We start from the raw sequence: 20,632 nt of genomic DNA, 5'->3' as shown, positions 1-20,632 counted from the left end.
TCATAAGGGCAAACTTGAAGTCCTTCACATCACTTTCTCATATTCTTTGGTATAACTGAACCCCCATGTAACTAAATCCCCGTGTAACTGAACCCCCGTGCAACTGAGCTACCGTACAACTGAACCACCATGAAACTGAACAACCGTTCAACTGAACCATCGTGTAGCTGAACCACCGTGCAATTGAACCACCATGCAACTGAACCACCGTGTAACTGAACCATCGTGCAACTGAACCACCGTTCAACTGAACCCTCATGTAACTGAACCATCGTACAACTGAACCACTGAACTCAGATTTTCAGTTCTCTAAAATGATTAGGCAATATCATTGGGTAAAACACAAGTTAGAATTTTTACATGTTCAACCTTGTTGAAATTAACCATTAAAGCTGATGTATTACTCTTTTTTTTCAGATGAATCAGACCTTTCTGGACGTTAAGTAATAAACATGTGTGTTGAAAATATCATTCAACATATCAAATGATACACCGTGTAACTGAACCATCGTGCAACTGAACCACCGTGCAACTGAACCCTCGTGTAACTGAACCATCGTACAACTGAACCACTGAACTCAGATTTTCAGTTCTCTAAAATTATTAGGCAATATCATTGGGTAAAACACAAGTTAGAATTTTTACATGTTCAACCTTGTTGAAATTGACCATTAAAGCTGATTTATAACTCTTTTTTTTCATATGAGTCAGACCTTTCTGGACGTTAAGTAATAACCATATATGTTAAAATTATTGGACCTTTGTGAATCTAGATGACAAATTTTGATCAAATGTCTTTGAGCATATTGCAGCTAAAAAGGATATGGGAGGGGGACTGGTTGCACTCCAGCCTCTTTTTTTTTCAACATTCCATCAACTTGTCCTGAAAGTTTTAACTTCATACCCTCAGGTTTATACCCTTAGCTGTTCTCGACACATTGCAGATACAACGTCTTTTAAAAGTGGATGCACATAGTACCTCTTGATTTAGTTGAAGATGCTCCTAAATATTTTCCGAACAATGTGACGGCTGATCCCATCAGCTATTGTAAATGTCCCTGGTATTCCTTTTCAGGTATTTTCAGGTATTCCGTTTAGGATCAAACATGCCATCTTCTCTTGATTAAATTGTATAGCTTACAGCCCTTGCACCAGAGGCTAAGGGTTGTGAACCATAGTTATTTAACTATGGCAGTTTTTTAACCTTTGAATTGTTTTAAATAAAATGACCGTCTCAAAATTTAGATCGGATGTATTTGGGGAAAAAATAGGATGGGGTGGAAACCCTCCGATCACTTTTAACTTTGAACAAGTGCACTGGAAATTTTGATTTCCAATCGAATGAGCCTCCCCCCCAAAGTTCTGCAAAAAATTTTCTACTAAAACGTTGTGTTAGCAATGAGAAACTAGCTTAACTTACAGCCCTTGCCCCAGATGCTGCTGGTGGGGTTGCTAACCCCAAAGGCAGGGTTATTTGACCTTTAGAAAATTTTGAACAAAATGTTTATTTTTATTTGATCAGATGTATTTGGGGGGGGGGGGTGGAAGAGGGAAATGTCGGTTAAGAGGGAAAGGCTGATTGTCCTCTGATTACCTTTGATTCTTCAAAATTCAACTTTCGATTTCCAATCGAATGAGCCTCCTTCAAAGTTTTTAGACCCTCCCTTCTATAAAAACCTTAAATTTTACCAATTGGTAACTTGCAATAACAGACAGATTGCTGATACAGGTGTATCAGCAATTTTTTTTTGGAACGGCTTAGCGTATCAAGATGAAAAGTCTGAGGCATCTACCTGCTACTACTGCAGCTACTACTGTTGCTACTACTACTAATTCAACACTATTATTACTACTACTGCTCCTACTACGACCTCTACTACTATTAAACTAGCACTATTATGGCTGCGCATATCAAGTTGAAAATTTGACAGAATGGGCTATTTGAGGGGGAACTTGAACTAAATCAAAAGACACTATGTTCATGCAGATTTTCAAAATGGCGTATCTCAAACAGGGATTTGTGTATTAAGTTGGAACTTTCAGAGAGTGCTTAAAGGAAAAGTCAATTCACCAAAAGGAAATATGTGCGCGCTAAGGCCTGGATTTACCACTAGGTAACTAGGTCCCAAGGCCTGGACCTAGGGGCGCATAATGCCAGGGGGAACAATAAATTATCACTGAATAATTTTTTCCTGACAAAAACTGGACTGATGTGATTTATCGTCGCCAGGTGCACTCTGCCGTCACGCTGCCTATTCACAGAAAAGTGAATTTAAAACAACACAGGACTTTCATGGTCACTTAGAAACTGTCAGATGTCTCCCAAGAATGGTAGCTGAGAGTTTGGTATTATCCCTCTCTTTCTTCACTTTTCGCTCATCAGTCGTGTTCTGTTAATTGCTTCCATTAGCCCCGAATTTTTGGGAATAACCCCGAAAATCCTGCAAAAACGAGCAGCAAAAACGCTTGGTTCTTGTGCGTCAAAGCTTTAAATCCGGTCCTGTGCACGCTACTGCTAATGCTATTACTATTTTAATTACATTTACTACTACTGCTACTACAACAACTACTACTACAACTAGTACAACTGCTACTTCTATTGCAACCATTTGTTAGCTAAAAGTATTAAGATGAAAATTAAGGAACTACATGAACATATAGGTTGTCAAAAGGATATATCGACAATGGCATTGCAACAGCTAATTGTATTAAGTTGAGGAATCTTCAGCTGACCAAAAGGCAATATGTTAATGCTACTGCTGCTTCTAACACTAGTGCTATTACTATTAATACTACTGCTAATACTATTACTGGGATTACCATACAGCTGTACCTAACGGTAATGAACTGTGTAAAGGTGGAATTTTCAGGGAATATTTAGGGTGGAAGGGGAGTTGAATCACATCACGCTATCTGTATACAGGTTGTCAAAAGGGCCCATCAGCAATATCCTAGGGACAGTTTGGTGTGTTGAAAAACATGTTGAAGAAAATAAAAGGTGCTATGTGCATACTGCTACTAATTCTACTACTGCTACTACGCAAGCTAAGGGTAGCTACTAATACTAGTAGCTACCCTTAGAAATATTCCTTGAAGCTGTCAAGGAATATTTCGGCGGATAGTGAACTGAATCAAATTGACTATGATTATGCACAATTTCAAAAGGGTTACACAGCAATATCTCAAGAACGGCTTCCATTAATAATTTAGACCTTTCAGGATAAGTTGTGGGAGGGGGACTTCGAAATAATGAAAAGTTCAAAAGTTTGCAATAAAACCAAAATAAACACTTTATCGGGCCATGCTTTTGGCGAAAGGCCCAATCCTGAAAGTTTCATTCAATTTAGAGGGTTTAGGAGATACACTGATGAGCAATACAAGTTAGAAACCGCAAATGAAGCAAGAAACAGATTTTGAGTTTTTAATCAGCCTCAGTTCAAACTTATTTTTAGGTCTTGACTTAGGCTCAGGGTTTGATTTACATGAGGGTTGGGTTAAAGGAGGCTAGAGTTAAATGGAGGTTCAGCGTGTAAGTCTATAGCCCCTTTTTTTGTTTTCCACAAAACCCCCATGTTTTCAATGATCGTATGTTTTAACTTATGTTCGTTACTTATAGGCATAGGGGAAGGATTAGTCTCTACGGCTATAAACACGCATTTTCAGTCTTTTTGGTACTTTGATTATCCCAATCGCAATATACTCATGTGAAACATGGACGCTTTTTTCGTCTAGAAGTACACCACGAGGCTAACAGAAGGCAGATCCACACTATTGCGAAGAAAGAGGCCCTAAGACAACCTTCAAGGATGGACGGGACTTAAGTCGAGTGTTTTACAATCAAAGTCTCGTTGTTTTTTCTTTTTCTCAGGGACAAAGTCAAGTTCCCTCGAGTTTTATATACTCTTTGATAGGAATGGTACCCCACCCCCACTTTCTCAGTGGTGTTGGGAACTAGATTGGGTTTTTTGTTGTTGTTTTTTTTTCATAAGGGCGAACTTGAAGTCCTTCTCATCACTTTCTCATATTCCTTGGTATAACTGAACCCCCATGTAACTGAACCGCCGTGCAACTGAGCTACCGTACAACTGAACCACCATGAAACTGAACCACCGTTCAACTGAACCATCGTGTAGCTGAACCACCGTGCAATTGAACCACCATGCAACTGAACCACCGTGTAACTGAACCATCGTGCAACTGAACCACCGTTCAACTGAACCCTCATGTAACTGAACCATCGTACAACTGAACCACTGAACTCAGATTTTCAGTTCTCTAAAATTATTAGGCAATATCATTGGGTAAAACACAAGTTAGAATTTTTACATGTTCAACCTTGTTGAAATTGACCATTAAAGCTGATTTATAACTCTTTTTTTTTCAGATGGATCAGACCTTTCTGGACGTTAAGTAATAAACATGTGTGTTGAAAATATCATTCAACATATCAACTGAAACACCGTGTAACTGAACCATCGTGCAACTGAACCACCGTTCAACTGAACCCTCGTGTAACTGAACCATCGTATAACTGAACCACTGAACTCAGATTTTCAGTTCTCTAAAATTATCAGGCAATATCATTGGGTAAAACACAAGTTCGAATTTTTACATGTTCAACCTTGTTGAAATTGACCATTAAAGCTGATTTATTACTCTTTTTTTTCAAATGAATCAGACCTTTCTCGACTTTAAATAGTAAACATATATTTTGAAATTATTTGACCTTAGTCAATCTAGATGACGAATTTTGATCAGATGTCTTTAAGGATATTGCAGCTAAAAAGAATATTGGGGAGTGCCTGGTTGCACTCCAGCCTCTTTTTTTTCCAACATTCCTTCAACTTGCCCTGAAAGTTTTAACTTCATACCCTCAGGTTTATACCCTTAGCTGTTCTCGACACATTGCAGATACAACGTCTTTTAAAAGTAAATGCACATAGTACCTCTTGATTTAGTTGAAGATGCTCCTAAATATTTTCCGAACAATGTGACGGCTGATCCCATCAGCTATTGTAAATGTCCCTGGTATTCCTTTTCAGGTATTTTCAGGTATTCCGTTTAGGATCAAACATGCCATCTTCTCTTGATAATAAAAACTTATATATTAACAATAGGCAAATTGTATAGCTTACAGCCCTTGCACCAGAGGTTGAGGGTTGTGAACCATAGTTATTTAACTATGGCAGTTTTTCAACCTTTGAATTGTTTTAAATAAAATGACTGTCTCAAAATTTAGATCGGATTTATTTGGGGAAAAAATAGGGTGGGGTGGAAACCCTCCGATCACTTTTAACTTTGAACAAGTGCACTGGAAATTTTGATTTCCAATCGAATGAGCCCCCCCCCCCAAAGTTCATGTAAAAAAAAATTCTACTAAAACGGTATGTGTTAGCAATGAGAAACTAGCTTAACTTACAGCCCTTGCCCCAGATGCTGCTGGTGGGGCTGCTAACCCCAAAGGCATGGTTATTTGACCTTTAGACAATTTTGAACAAAATGTTTATTTTCATTTGATCAGATGTATTTGGGGGGGGGGGGGTGGAAGAGGGAAATGTCGGTTAAGAGGGAAAGGCTGATTGTCCTCTGATTACCTTTGATTCTTCAAAATTCAACTTTCGATTTCCAATTGAATGAGCCTTCTTCAATGTTTTTACGACCATCCCTTCTATAAAAACCTTAAATTTTACCAATTGGTAACTTGCAATAGCATACAGATTGCTGATACAGGTGTATCAGCAATTTTTTTTTGGAACGGCTTAGCGTATCAAGATGAAAAGTCTGGGGCATCTACCTGCTACTACTGCTATTAATACTGCTGCTACTACTGTTGCTACTGCTACTAATTCAACACTATTATTACTACTACTGCTCCTACTACGACTTCTACTACTATTAAACTAGCACTGTTAAGGCTGCGCATATCAAGTTGAAAATTTGACAGAATGGGCTATTTGAGGGAGAACTTGAACTAAATCAAAAGACACTATGTGCATGCAGATTTTCAAAATGGCGTATCTCAAACAGGGATTTGTGTATTAAGTTGGAATTTTCAGAGAGTGCTTAAAGGAAAAGTCAATTCACCAAAAGAAAATATGTGCGCGCTAAGGCCTGGATTTACCACTAGGTCCCAAGGCCTGGACCTAGGGGCGCATAATGCCAGGGGGAACAATAAATTATCACTGAATAATTTTTTCCTGACAAAAACTGGACTGATGTGATTTATCGTCGCCAGGTGCACTCTGCCGTCACGCTGCCTATTCACAGAAAAGTGACTTTAAAACAACACAGGAATTCCATGGTCACTTATAAACTGTCAGATGTCTCCCAAGAATGGTAGCTGAGAGTTCGGTATTATCCCTCTCTTTCATCACTTTTCGCTCATCAGTCGTGTTCTGTTAATTGCTTCCATATTAGCCCCGAATTTTTGGGAATAACCCCGAAAATCCTGCAAAAACGAGCAGCAAAAACGCTTGGTTCTTGTGCGTCAAAGCTTTAAATCCGGTCCTGTGCACGCTAGGCCCTGCCAGTGAGTTATGTATATATATAAGTAGTAGGTTAAATATGTCACTGAGTTATATATTTCTGTATATAACTTATATGCCTAGTCAGTGAGTTACACATATTTATAAGTAGTAGGCTAAATATGTCACTCAGTTATATATTTCTGTATATAACTTATATAGGCCTAGTCAGTGAGTTACACATATTTATAAGTAGTAGGCTAAATATGTCACTCAGTTATATATTTCTGTATATACCTTAGATAAGCCTAGTCAGTGAGTTACACATATTTATAAGTAGTAGGCTAAATATGTCACTGAGTTATATATTTCTGTATATAACTTATATAGGCCTAGTCAGTGAGTTACACATATTTTAAGTAGTAGGCTAAATATGTCACTGAGTTATATATTTCTGTATAAAACTTAGATAGGCCTAGTCAGTGAGTTACACATATTTATAAGTAGTAGGCTAAATATGTCACTGAGTTATATATTTCTGTATACAACTTAGATAGGCCTAGTCAGTGAGTTACACATATTTTAAGTAGTAGGCTAAATATGTCACTGAGTTATATATTTCTGTATATAACTTATATGCCTACTCAGTGAGTTACACATATTTATAAGTAGTAGGCTAAATATGCCACTCAGTTATATATTTCTGTATATAACTTATATAGGCCTAGTCAGTGAGTTACACATATTTATAAGTAGTAGGTTAAAAATGTCACTGAGTTATATATTTCTGTATATAACTTATATAGGCTTAGTCAGTGAATTATGTATATTTATAAGTAGTAGGTTAAATATGTCACTGAGTTATAGTCTTTGCAAAACAAAAGTGATCCGTTTATCTGGCCTCCCCCAGGCCATTCAGCGTGTCCCCAGGTAGCGATAGGGGAACGCTCTACAGATATGTAGGGTACCTCCATAGGAGGAACGGAAAAAGGGGGGACCTTGTCCCTGGGGGTCCATAATAAAATCTGGGGCGCGCTCTCCCGGGGTCATAAATACAGACGGAGGGGGAAGAAGGCCCCTCAAATGTACACTCAAAAGGGCCCACTGGTTTTTCCACAAGTTCCATGAGTTGCAAACCTTCTCCCAGAAATGGGTTAAATTGCATGGTGATGCAGACCACCAGCCCGGAAGGATCCTCTATAGGAAGACAACTATGGTAGGGCGTAAGATCCAGATTTCTGGACAGCGGCCTCTGCAAAGGGCTTCCTCGACCTTTTTGGGGAACCTGCAAGACTGGGGACCTTGCGGTCAACTCTATTCGCACTTGAGGAGTGGCGCCCCTTGAGGAAATTATAGCCTAGTAAACGACACAGCATTCGCACGGGATTCTGACTAATGGACAATTCTTCTGGGATTGGTATGTTTTGATGGGCGTCTTTGGGCTGAAAAACCTCTTCCTAGCTAATTTATCTATTACGGGTTGCCTCCCCGTAGTAGCATAATATTTGTAGGCATGAATATATAATGAGTCGGAGGTAATAGGCTTGAGATTGTCTGTGCAGGATTTCGACTCTCGTCGATAGAAGAGCATCGCCAAGTGCTGAAAAGCAAGTTGTTACCAAGATGGGCCCAGGATTCCACAAGGCCTCCATGTTCTAAGCCGGCTTAAGCACTTCGGCGTAGACTTGAGAAGATATGTGATCCCCGTCCTGCACTGGTATCCGGGATCATTGCTTTTCCTGAGGAGAAAATAATTTCAATGATTTAAAGAATATGAAAATTGGAACTTGGAATGTTACGACATTTAAAAAATGATTGTCGTATCGACATTTTGACTGACGAATTCAGGCGATTCGAACTGGATTTATTATGAGTTTCAGAAACTCATATCCCAGGGGTAGGAAACATGAAGTTAGGTGATATAGAATTTTTTTACTCAGGTAGAAAGGATGGGGTACACAGACAGGGGGTAGTTCTCAAGATGAATAAGGAAGCTGCTAAGCCTTGTTTAGGCTGGGGAGGTATTGATAATAGAATATTAATTGCTCATTTTATGATTAGAAAGTTCCGGATATCAGTTATAGTAGTATATGCCCATGTAGAACCAACTGACAGAGATACTAGTGACTCAGATGAATTTTACTTACAGTTACAGGAGCAAATAGACAAGGTCCCAGGTAGAAATATGATGTTTTTACTAGGAGATTTTAACGCCCAGGTTGGTAAAAATAAGGTAGAAATGTTGGTAGAAATAGATGGTATCCCAGCTTAGGTAAATTTGGTGTAGGAAAAGAAAACAGTAATGGATACAGACTTTTGCTATTTTGTAGGTATAACAATCTAGTTATAACCTATACGGTGTTTGGTCATAAAATGGCTCATAAGTTAACATGGTATTCACGTGATGGTAGGACAGCAAACCTTATTGATTATGTTATAGTAAACCGAAGACTGGCAGGATCAATACAAGATACTAGGGTATATAGGAGTGCTGTTATTGATGTTAAAAGTAAAGATCACCATCTAGTAGTGTCAAGGGTTAATTTAAAGCTGAAATATCGGAAGGGTAATTACCTTCCAGGAAGTTATGATGCTGGTAGACTCCAGGATGAGAATTTGTGAGAAACTTTCCAGGAACAGTTGAATACTAAACTTGAGAGTTTAAAATTTGATAATGTTGGAATAATTTTAGAAAAATAATTTGTGAAGTTGCTGAAGGTATATTAGGTAAGAAAGCTAGAACTGCAGCTAAGAATATTAGTGAAAAAGCTTTATGTTTAATAGAAAGGAGAAAGGAATTGTACAAGAATTATCTGAGTGATAGATCGCATGAAAACAAAAGAAATGTAAAGAAAGTGGAGAGAGCATTGAAATATGAACTAAGGAGGTGTGAAGTGGAGGCCATGGATAAAATTGCCGAGGATTTAGAAGATGCAGCTAGACGGCATAATAGTAAAATATTGTACTGGCATGTTAACAAATTGAGATGTAGTAGTCAATCCGGACTTGTCCCAGTTAAAGATAGGAATGGGGTGGCAATTAGCGATAAGGAAAAAGCTAAAGCAAGATTGGCCGAACATTTTGAGAACTTGCTAAACCGAGATAGATTTGCAGGAAAAAATATAGAGGAAAATGAAAAAGTTTGTGATACCTTGGATGTGAAGGAAGATTTGTTTTGTGAGGAGGAATTAGCAACAGTACTAAAAGGATTAAAGAATAATAAGGCTCCAGGTGCTGATAGGGTGGTTAATGAGTTTCTTAAATATGGTGGCTCTGAGGTTAGAAATAAGTTATTGAAGATTATTAGTATGATTTTTGAAAAAGGGGAAGTACCTAACGATTTTAGGAAAAACTTAATTAAGCCACTTTATAAGAAAGGTGATAAAAGTGAGTGTGGTAATTATCGAGGCATTAGTCTGGTCTCTGTAGGTAGCAAATTGCTTAGTAATATGATACTTTTTAGACTGAGAGATGCCGTAGAATAAGTTTTAAGAGAAGAGCAGTGCGGTTTTAGAAAAGGTAGAGGATGTGTTGACCAAATTTTCACTCTCAGGTTAATAATTGAGAAGTGCCTAAGTTTTCAAACACCTTTGGTCCTCAGTTTTATAGATTATGAGCAAGCGTTCGATTCTGTTGATAGAGCAGCTTTGGTAAAGGTTTTGTCCTTGTATGTTATACCAGACAAATACATTAATGTGCTTAGTGCTGTGTACGAGAATAACACTGCTGCGGTTAAGGTGGGAAATGAGGGTATCAGCTCGTTTTGTATTAATTCAGGAGTTATGCAGGGTTGTGTTTTATCCCCCTTTCTATGGATTATTTTGATGGACTTTGTTTTAAGGAGCACAGGAAAGGTAATGGGAGACCACGGAATCAAATGGGGAGGAAAAAGTCTCCTGGACTTGGATTATGCTGATGATTTAAGCATCCTAGATGAGAGTGTGAGCAAAATGAATGAAGTTTTAGAGGTTTTGTGAGTTCAGGGTGCTAGTATAGGTTTGAAAATTAATGTTAAGAAGACTAAGTCACTAAGGCTAGGAATAATTGAAGATGAAGAGGTGAAGTTAGTTTATTAAAAGATTGATCTGGTGGGCAGCTTCATTTACTTTGGTAGTATTATTATTAATGATGGTGGGAGCAGTGAAGATATAAAAAGTAGATCAGCCACGGCTCAGGGTGTTTTTTCACACTTAAAAAAAAAGTTTGGAAGAATAGGAAGATAAATCTGCAAACCAAGATTAGAATCTTAGAAGCTACAGTGATGACAGTGGTCAAATATGGCTCTGAAGCATGGACGCTCAGAAAAGCGGATGAAGATTTGCTAGATGTTTTCCAGAGAAATTGCTTAAGGATTGTTCTGGGTACCCGGCTGACTGACCGTATTTCAAACAATAGGCTATACGAAAAATGTGGTTCAATACCGCTTTCTAGGTCTATAATGAAAGAAAGGTTGAGGTGGTTAGGGCATGTTGTGCGGATGAAGGATGACAGATTGCCGAAGATTGGTCTTTTCGGCCAACCATCTAGGGATAAACGGAAAGCAGGTCGTCCCCGTCTGGGGTGGGAGGACGTCATAAAGAAAGATTTCAAGGAAATGGGAACTTCGTCGGCGGGTGTAAAAAGGGAGACTTTGAATAGATTGGGGTGGAGGAGGAGTGTGCTTAGCTGTGTTGGCCTAAGGCGGCTTGGTGCTGCGATGAGTTGTTAGTAGTAGTAGTAGTATTTACTACTACTGCTACTACAACAACTACTACTACAACTAGTACAACTGCTACTTCTATTGCAACCATTTGTAAGCTAAAAGTATTAAGATGAAAATTAAGGAACTACATGAACATATAGGTTGTCAAAAGGATATATCGACAATGACATTGCAACAGCTAATTTGTATTAAGTTGAGGAATCTTCGGCTGACCAAAAGGCAATATGTTAATACTACTGCTGCTACTAGCACTAGTGCTATTACTATTAATACTACTACTAATACTATTACTGGGACTACCATTACAGCTGTACCTAACGGTAATGAACGGTATGAAGGTGGAATTTTCAGGGAATATTGAGGGTGGAAGGTAAACTGAATCACAGAACGCCATCTGTATACAGGTTGTCAAAAGAGCACATCAGCAATATCCTAGGGACAGTGTGGTGTGTTGAAAAAATGTTGAAAAATACAAAAGATGCTATGTACATACTGCTACTAATTCTACTACTGCTACTACGCAAGCTAAGGGTAGCTACTAATACTAGTAGCTACCCTTAGAAATATTCCTTGAAGCTGTCAAGGAATATTTCGGCGGATAGTGAACTGAATCAAATTGACTATGATTATGCACAATTTCAAAAGGGTTACACAGCAATATCTCAAGAACGGCTTCCATTAATAATTTAGACCTTTCAGGATAAGTTGTGGGAGGGGGACTTCGAAATAATGAAAAGTTCAAAAGTTTGCAATAAAACCAAAATAAACACTTTATCGGGCCATGCTTTTGGCGAAAGGCCCAATCCTGAAAGTTTCATTCAATTTAGAGGGTTTAGGAGATACACTGATGAGCAATATCAGTTAGAAACCGCAAATGAAGCAAGAAATAGATTTTGAGTTTTTAATCAGCCTCAGTTCAAACTTATTTTTAGGTCTTGACTTAGGTTCAGGGTTTGATTTAAATGAGGGTTGGGTTAAAGAAGGCTAGAGTTAAATGGGGGTTCAGCATGTAACTCTATAGCCTTTTTTTTGTTTTCCCCAAAACCCCCATGTTTTCAATGATCGTATGTTTTAACTTATGTTCGTTTTGGGTTTCTTTTTTTTGTAGTAGTTTCTGGCCATTTTGGGTTTGAGTTATTATATAAATTTATTTATGCTAGTCTTCGGTTTAATATGGCTCTTTACTTTTCTTTGACAAATTGTTTTTCGAAAGAATCTTTTTAATTAATTCAAAGAAAGCGCAACAAAACCCGACTTTTTTTTATCTAAATTCTCAAAGTTCCGATTTTTGAGTAAAGATTTTTATTACTCAACGTTCAGGAAAGACCTGATTCATCTAAGAAAAAAAAATCAAACCAAAAGTTTCCAAACACAAAGAGAAAGAAGCTTTTGTGTCGGCTCCACCGAAGCAGGTAATTAACCTTTTTCAAACCAAACGATAACCAACTACGAGCGTAGAAAATACTACCAAATGAAAACAAAAAAAATAAGCAAAGTGTTAAAAAAACATTACAGTACGTACAGTGAGAGCCGCCGTTTACCCAACCCCCCCCCCCACCCTGCGAAAAACATCCCTTGAGGAAAATACCCCGCGGAAAATAGCACCTCACGAAAAATGCCCCCTCCCCAGAAAATATTTACCCGTGGAAATCTCCCCCCCCCCCTCCCAAAAAAAAAATACCTCTTGCGGTTGGTTAGTCTCCAATCACTTTCAGCTTATAAAAAAAGACTAGAAATGCTTGGGGATTATCAAACAAATTTCTTCCTCCATCCTCTTGTCGTCTCTCCCTTAGAGCTAATCCTGTATTTATTTGAAGGCTCAATAAGAGCTGAGATGTTTCGTCATCAAAATGCACCCTTTTAGGTATCTCCCTCTCTTCCTAGCTACAAAACGATCAGATAACCCCATTGCAGAAGTTTCAATTCCTTTATAAGTTTTTGATTTGTCTATTGCTTACAGATAGAATTTGTCATTGGGAAACATACGGATTTTTTTTTTGCGTGGGGTTTTTCTGGAGGATTTTTCATGAGAAGAAAGTATGTGCACGGAGGGGGGGGGGCAAGATTTACACATAAAATTCCTCTTTTCCACTTCCCTTAGAACTTCTCAATTAAACTATTAAACTCAATTACATCTCAATTAACTAAAAATAACACGACTCAAAGAAGATTTTTAAATTTTGATAACCATAATTTCTGCGAGAGGGGTGTTTTGCAGGTGAGGGGTTTCCGTCGGTGGAGGAGGAGAAGTTTTCCACGGGGGAGAGGGGTAAACGCTTAGACCCGTAGAAAGTGACAGGGTGAAGGAAACCCCCATTAACAGACATAAAAAAGAGAAATAAATCTGGACTGAAGAGTTTATGACGTCCAATTTTCTTTGTTTCTGTGACAACAAAACAGAACATTTTTATAAATAATCTTGACAGTAATTTATATAAAGACTTAAAAAAGCAAAATATTCCAACAAGGTTGAACATGTAAAGATTCTAACTTGTGTTGTACCCAATGTAAGTACGGTGGTTGAGTTGCACGAGGGTTCAGCTGCACGGTGATTCAGTTGCACGGTGGTTCAGTTACACGGGGGTTTAGTTAAATGGGGTTGAATTGCACGAAGGTTCAGTTACAGGGGTTTTCAGTTGCATGAGGGATCAGTTGCATGGTGGTTCAATTGCAAGGTGGTTCAGTTGCACGGTGGTTCAGTTGCACGGAGGTTCAGTTACAGTGGTTCAGTTGCTTGAGGTTCAGTTACAATGGAACCGGGTTTTTAATATACATTTTTATTTTCATGTTTAATTCAAGTTTAATCTCTCAGAAATATGTGTTCCTTTTCAATCAAATTTTTTAAATATCATGATAAAAAATAAACTCACCATATCAGTTAAGAATGCCTTATCAATGTTGTCGTTGAGATTTTCAATTGCTACTTCAACCGGAGGTGGTTTCCCCACGTAATTAGCATCTATCTGTAATGAAAAGACTCGGTCTATAATGTATTTCGCTACTGAACACCGATGTTGTCTATATCTATCTCATATTAAATATTATATATATATATATATATATATATATATATATATATATATATATATATATATATATATATATATATATATATATATATATATATATATATATATATATATATATCTACGATGTGATTGCTACTTCAAATAGAGGCAGTTTCCCCGCACGATTAGCGTGTATCTGCAATGAAAAGAATAATTCTAATTGAATTCTTATTAGATAATTCCTATTGCTCTTATTGTCTATTATAATAATTCCTATTAGAAATAGTGGTGTACTAGGGTTGATCCACTACATAAAGAAACATGTTAAGAAAACAATTCTTACTTCATAATATGCAGAATAATCCTAATGAACATATCTTGCTGGGGGAGAACCTTTATCTTCACTTCTTTCACTGTTGTACAATTTTTTCTAACAAAGCTCTGAACAATAAACATGGATTCGACTGCATTAAACCGTTTTCAAATAATCTATATGTGAAAGTTAAACACCATCAGCGCCATCTATCAAGAACATTAATAGGTAAATACTGATAAATTAGGTTAAGTTCGGTTAGGTTAGTTAGATGGGACTTGGGTGTTTGTTTATAAACGATTTTCAGGACTTAGAGAATAGACATAAATATTGAAAATGTGATAGAAAAACGGGAAATACGAGGAAAGAAATGAAGATAAAGGTTCTCCCCCTGCAAAATATGTTAACTAGAGTTATTCTGCATATTATGAAGTAAGATTTATTGTCTTAACATGTTTCCTTATGTAGTGGATCAATTCTAGACTTACACCGAAATAGGAACTTTATAATAATTCGTATTAGAAATGTGAATTTTATAATAATTCATATTAGAAAATAATTTGTATTATAAATACATAGTAGAGTACAACTAGGGGAAGAATCTAGAGTTAAACTAGGGAATAGGCGATGAAAACTAGGGAATTAGAGAATTCCCTAATCAAACTAAGGAAATAGGCGATAAAAACTATTCAACTGATCAGTTTGCAATTGCAACATCAATAACTGTAAAAAGAAGAAGAAACGACAAAAGCAACTACATCGTTATTGTAATTAGTTTATTTCGTTGCGTTTTTTATTTTGAAATCCCTTGGACTTGTATTTCATATTAATTTAAACTAAACATTTTTATACTAAATTATACATAGACAACTAGGAAACGAATGGGCTTTTGTTGGTTTTTCATCTTCCAAATTAACCTGCTTACGTTGAGATTGACAATTTAAAAAGGAGAAGAGTAATTGTACATCACTAATAGTTGTTAATAGTTGTTTTCATTTCTGTTTTTACTTCAAAACACATTTTATTGTTTACTAATTTAAACTCAATACATTTACATTGTTTCTCACAAAAGCGATTTCAAAACAATTTATAAAGTTTCCTGTCCCTTTCATTTTATCTTGCAATCGACCTGTTGAAGAATTATTTATCTATTTGTATAGTTTTTTTCATCTCATTTGACTCATTATTTTGTTTTCTTTGTCCCTACATAGGAGGGTCCTCAGAGATGAAATGAAGTATTAAGTATTCTCTCCAAATTTTTTCTTTGGCGTTTCACCCTTATTTTCAAGCATCTATGATCAGCGTGGTCTAGGGAATTGCCTTATCCCAAAGAACTCTCCTAGATTCAGCGGTACCAGGGCGACTTTTTCTTTATGGCCAGCGAAGCAACCTACTACCCATCGATAGTTAAACCAAGATAGTTGTTCCGGGCACCGTGGATTGGGGAGGGGGAGGGGGCACGGCTGGGGAATTGCCAACGTTGATTCAATTTTACACTTTTATTCGGCTTTTTTAGCTTATATTTGAGTCGGGAGGGGGCGCTGTAGTTAATTTTGCCCAAGGCACCACCAAACCTAGTAACAACTCTTAGCACTGCCAATTCGGACTTCAAATCTAGTGCCGCATCCAGAGACTTTGGCAATCAAATTCAATCAGTTTTCAAATACAACAGGACAGCATCAGTTTTTTTTTTTTCTCTCTCTCTTTTTTTGCCTAATTTTTTTTTAAACAAGCGGCCATATTTCACTGCATATTCTATGTAGTACGCAGGTCTCATTATTAGATGACGAATTTTATTCGTAGTTTAATTAGTATAGTCAGTTTTACCTCAGGGCTCGGGGAGAGTTGGAACTTCTGGATTTGTTCTCAGAGACAGGGAGGGAGGGGGGGGGGTCCTAAGGAACTTTGAATTTAGGAGAAAAAAGCAAATATTTAAATTTTGAGAAAAAGGAATAAATTATTTTTTCTCTAGTCATCGCTAAACGACGGGCTCTTCAAATACAATAACATAAATCCAAACGTCCAGATGAACATCAAAATAAACTTAACGAATAATATCGGTCAATATATGAGCAATTAATAAAAACCAACAATCAATTAAAAGTGCTTTTTCCTCCCTCATATCTGCTACAAGCACGTCCCCATTGGAACAACTCTTCGACTCAGACTAGGAAGCATACTCAGCATCTTAGCAAACTATTCATTAGCCTCTTTGAAAACACGGTCAGAAATCGTCCTTAATCTCCGAGTGAGAAGGGGGTAATCGATCTCAAACACCCATCAGTTGTACCCATTCATTTAAATGCGGGAGGGGGGATCTTTTTTCTATTCCATTTAATGAAGATACAAAAAATATAAATTAAAAATCTAGGGGTGAGGTATTTCCCCCTCCTCAATTGGCACCCGCGATTCCCGCCATATTGACCCCTACCCTTCCCCTTCAAAATGATCAGCAAATTTTACCGAATGATGATGATACCCTTGATCATACAACACAACAACAGTCAAGCAGCAGCTGTTGCTCGTAGTTTAAAGAAGAGATTCTCAAACGAGCAAAAATACACATACTGCATAGAAAATCAGGTTACTAAACCCAGAAAATTTCTATCTAGGTTTATTCAAGTTTCTAAATTCCTGCTGTCTCAAAAATACATTGTAAGCCCTTCCCCCTTGAGCCCACTTTCATATATACACCGCAGTTGCCCTCACTATTACCAATCAAGATGCACTACTTAGACCTCAGTGACAAATGAAAAAGTCTAAGCTAAAAAAAATGGTGTTGTTTAATCTAATTTCGAAGAAAGACTGAAATAGAAGACTTTTATTTTCAGGTCAGTGTCTGACAAAGCATCAACAAGTCCCATTCTGGCGCCCTATGGAAGAAAAAGGTGAATTTTAAACTAGTTCTCAATAGTTCTGCCACAAAAGAAGAAAACTACGCAAAACATACAACATCTTCTACATTCTTTTTGTTTCCATGTTAAAACACAGCTTCCCTTCTTTTCTGTCTTCAAAAAATATTGTAATAGGAACACCATCTACATAAAAAAAAATATTTAATAATTTAGATGGCGTTGGTGATGGTCTGCATCTTATGGACCAAAGTGTACTGGAAACTCATTAGAAGAAAGTCAGGCTCGGCTGACAAAAAAAAATAAACAAAAAACAAAACTGATAGTTAAGCTAAATCGAAGACAAGAAACCAGAATTTGACTTCTGTAACTATCTCAGGATCTACATATGATACAGGAAAACGGCTTAAACCAATCGGTTAGATGCATTATGATATTTGGGCGTTATAAATATAGCTTAGAATGAATGTGTCACATAACGCCTTACGAATTACGATAGCAGAATTCACTACTTTTCCCCCTAAACGTTAGTCTTAGTGTCCAGAAGAGGCACATTCGACAAACCCCAAGGTCTTAACTAATTTAAGAATATTTCCCACCAAATTCACCCATCTTTCGCATTATTTTCGAAGCTATAAAGAATGCCTGTCCACAGTAACAACCAAGCCAGGAACGTTATGTGAGTAGTGTCCAGGATAGACAGAGCATGCCATATGAGTATGTTTTTTCTTGGTATGTACAGTCTGGGGCCTTTCTTACCATTTATTAATTTCTCAAGGAATAGTTGTAACCATAATTCAACTCAATGCAGTTCCCGACGAAGAGCGTAATAGCCGTTACTACGGTCAGTAAAACCAGCCGCATTCAGGCCCTGAACACGGCTGGTTTTGACCCTGAATTTCATGGTCAAACTAAAATCCCTAAATTTGTTCTTTTCCTTAATTGCATTAAATAAAAATTCAGATGTAAATAATGCATAAAGGATTGCTTACCTAAAATAAACTAGAACAATTCATAGAATAGAATAAATTTATTTTTATAAAATACGTATTTGGGTTTACGGGTCGTGTAAATTTATTATAACTTGTAAAATTGGCGACTATTAACGAATAAACAAATAACACTCAAATAATATGAATCTGTTCGCGAAGAAATTGGAATAGACAAGTTTAGTAATTAAAAATGCATACTAAATTTGACGATAAGATTACAGATAAAAAAAAAACATACTACAACTTGCACAAATTATACGAAATTACAATTATATTACATAAAGTACACCCAATACTTCAGAATTACGCTGAAATACTTCTGAAACATTGATGCAAACAATATTTTTGGATCCGATTTGGCCAATTTTAATTGTATTTAACAGATACTAACGGAATATAATACGTATTTACAAATATACTGGAATAGGTAAAAATGCCTACAAAAATAAAAACAACAACAATTCCCAAAGAACATAAAATTACAGCTAAACACTAAAAATAGTCAATAATTAGGCAGAATGTAAAATCTCAGAATTTGATCGGCTCAGAACCAATAAATTCCAACCAGGAGAAATTGCGAAGCCGATCTGTCAATTTTAATTTTTCCAGTCAACCGGCCCTTAAGATTTCAAGAAAGCAACTCATTTTTTTTTTAAACTGTTCAAAGTTATTCATTTTAACTTCAAATTTTTGACTAGACACTTGACAAGAAAAACAAAATAAAAAAGAAGATTTAGATGCAGAGATGGCTTTACTCACTTTCGTCTATTCTCTTACAAAGTAGATATATGACTGAACTATGACAACGTGGTACTCCAAAAGATATTACTTCAAAGAAATGTCCATGTTTAGCGTGGATTGCAACTTTCGTGTGTCAATTCGACGCATGGTGTTATCTCAGTAGAAATAAACAAATTTATTTAACATAAACGTGTTTATATAAGTACTGTTTGTAAACAAAATTACCTTAGTGGAATTAATATGTTCATTTTATTCTTTTTAATCGTTGGTAAATCATTTACGACATAATAAAAAAAAAATCGGACTCCATACTCGATGACAGCCTTCCTCAAAATTTTATTCTAAAATTAATAAGATTTTTCTATGCCGCGTTCCTAAATTTTCGTTTTTAACATTAACAGCAATCCAACAAACCAGACTATTAACTATATACAGATTAAAGCATGCGTTTTTATTTTTAAATTATGGCAAGTTCAAACCCATAGGATTTTCACAAAATCCTTTAGAATTTTCTCTTTGGCTAAGACAAATTTTAAAGGCTTTCCTTATAGGCTAAAAGAATTTTACGTTTAACTTTTTTTTAAGTTGAAAGCTGAATCCTTACAACTAATAGGCAAAAGCCTTAAAACTATTTCTAAACAAAATTAACCGCCAAGAAAAAAAAACAATTTGAAATCATCTGTGTCATATGAACAGCTTAAAATAAAAAATGAGCCCTATGGCTAATATTAGGCAGTTGCCCTACATCTATTTGATTATTTTGGTACAAAATCATCCTTGCTTGTATGACATTGACGATCTACTGTATAGAAATGCCAAATACAAGATTGACCAATGGAGGTGGGACGGAGGGGGGGGGGGAAGGAGCGGGGTATCGCTGTGTGTGTATTTTTTATTGTTGATGGCAAAAGACGTTTTAATGCCCAACGGAATGAAGAGCTACCACTATTATATGACGGGCCAATTGTCCCAGTTATGTTGCAGTGCTGGACTAAAGGGGCGTTCACATAGAAGTCCAGCAAGACTGGTCATGTCTAGCCACGTACTTGCCTTAGTACGGAAGTTCAGCCAGACATGCATGTAAATGTCACCATTAACAGTAGATGATACATAAATCAGAGAAGTTGTTTTTATCTTAGAATATATCAGGCCTCATTAAATTTGGAAACAGTTTTAAATAGGGAACCGAATGGTACTAGGCCTACCCCTTTGTTTTTACGGTGTTTAATTCGAAAAAGAATCTTGCAACAAGATTACTGTGTCCTTTAAGCCTTTAGCCTCGTTTTAACAATACTGTAAGCCAATTGTTAGTTCTACCCATCTTATAGTGTATAAAAGCTTCTTTGTGTCTGGACAGCCTGTTTCGAAACCCTCAAGGTATATGTTCCCTCTGAAACAAGGGATTTTATGACCAGGCTGCAGCTGTATATTGCACCAAAAGGACAAGATATGTATGTCATTGGATTCACTAGTTTCAGATTAACCCATTCCCCGAGTCAGAATTATTATATTACTTTAACATTTTCTTAGAGAAGGATCTAAACTTCCTTACAAAATGGG

General features: G+C 36.8%; 1 protein-coding gene across 1 annotated transcript in view; it reads right to left on the bottom strand.

Annotated features, from left to right (window-relative positions):
* The window catches only part of Set1 (SET domain containing 1), a 104,111-nt gene that overhangs the window by 52,805 nt on the left and 30,674 nt on the right, over window positions 1-20,632 (bottom strand). The window contains exon 4 of the mRNA XM_089095482.1: window positions 14,037-14,129. Within this exon, the coding sequence (XP_088951608.1) occupies window positions 14,037-14,129 (93 nt within the window). The remainder of the gene's footprint in view (window positions 1-14,036; window positions 14,130-20,632) is intronic.

This window comes from Artemia sp. Qi Xiang Cuo, chromosome 10, assembly GCF_049724085.1.
Source record: "Artemia sp. Qi Xiang Cuo chromosome 10, ASM4972408v1, whole genome shotgun sequence".
NCBI classification, from domain to species: domain Eukaryota; kingdom Metazoa; phylum Arthropoda; class Branchiopoda; order Anostraca; family Artemiidae; genus Artemia; species Artemia sp. Qi Xiang Cuo.
Note: the sequence above shows the minus strand (reverse complement) of the source record. Positions and strands in the feature narration are given on the sequence as shown.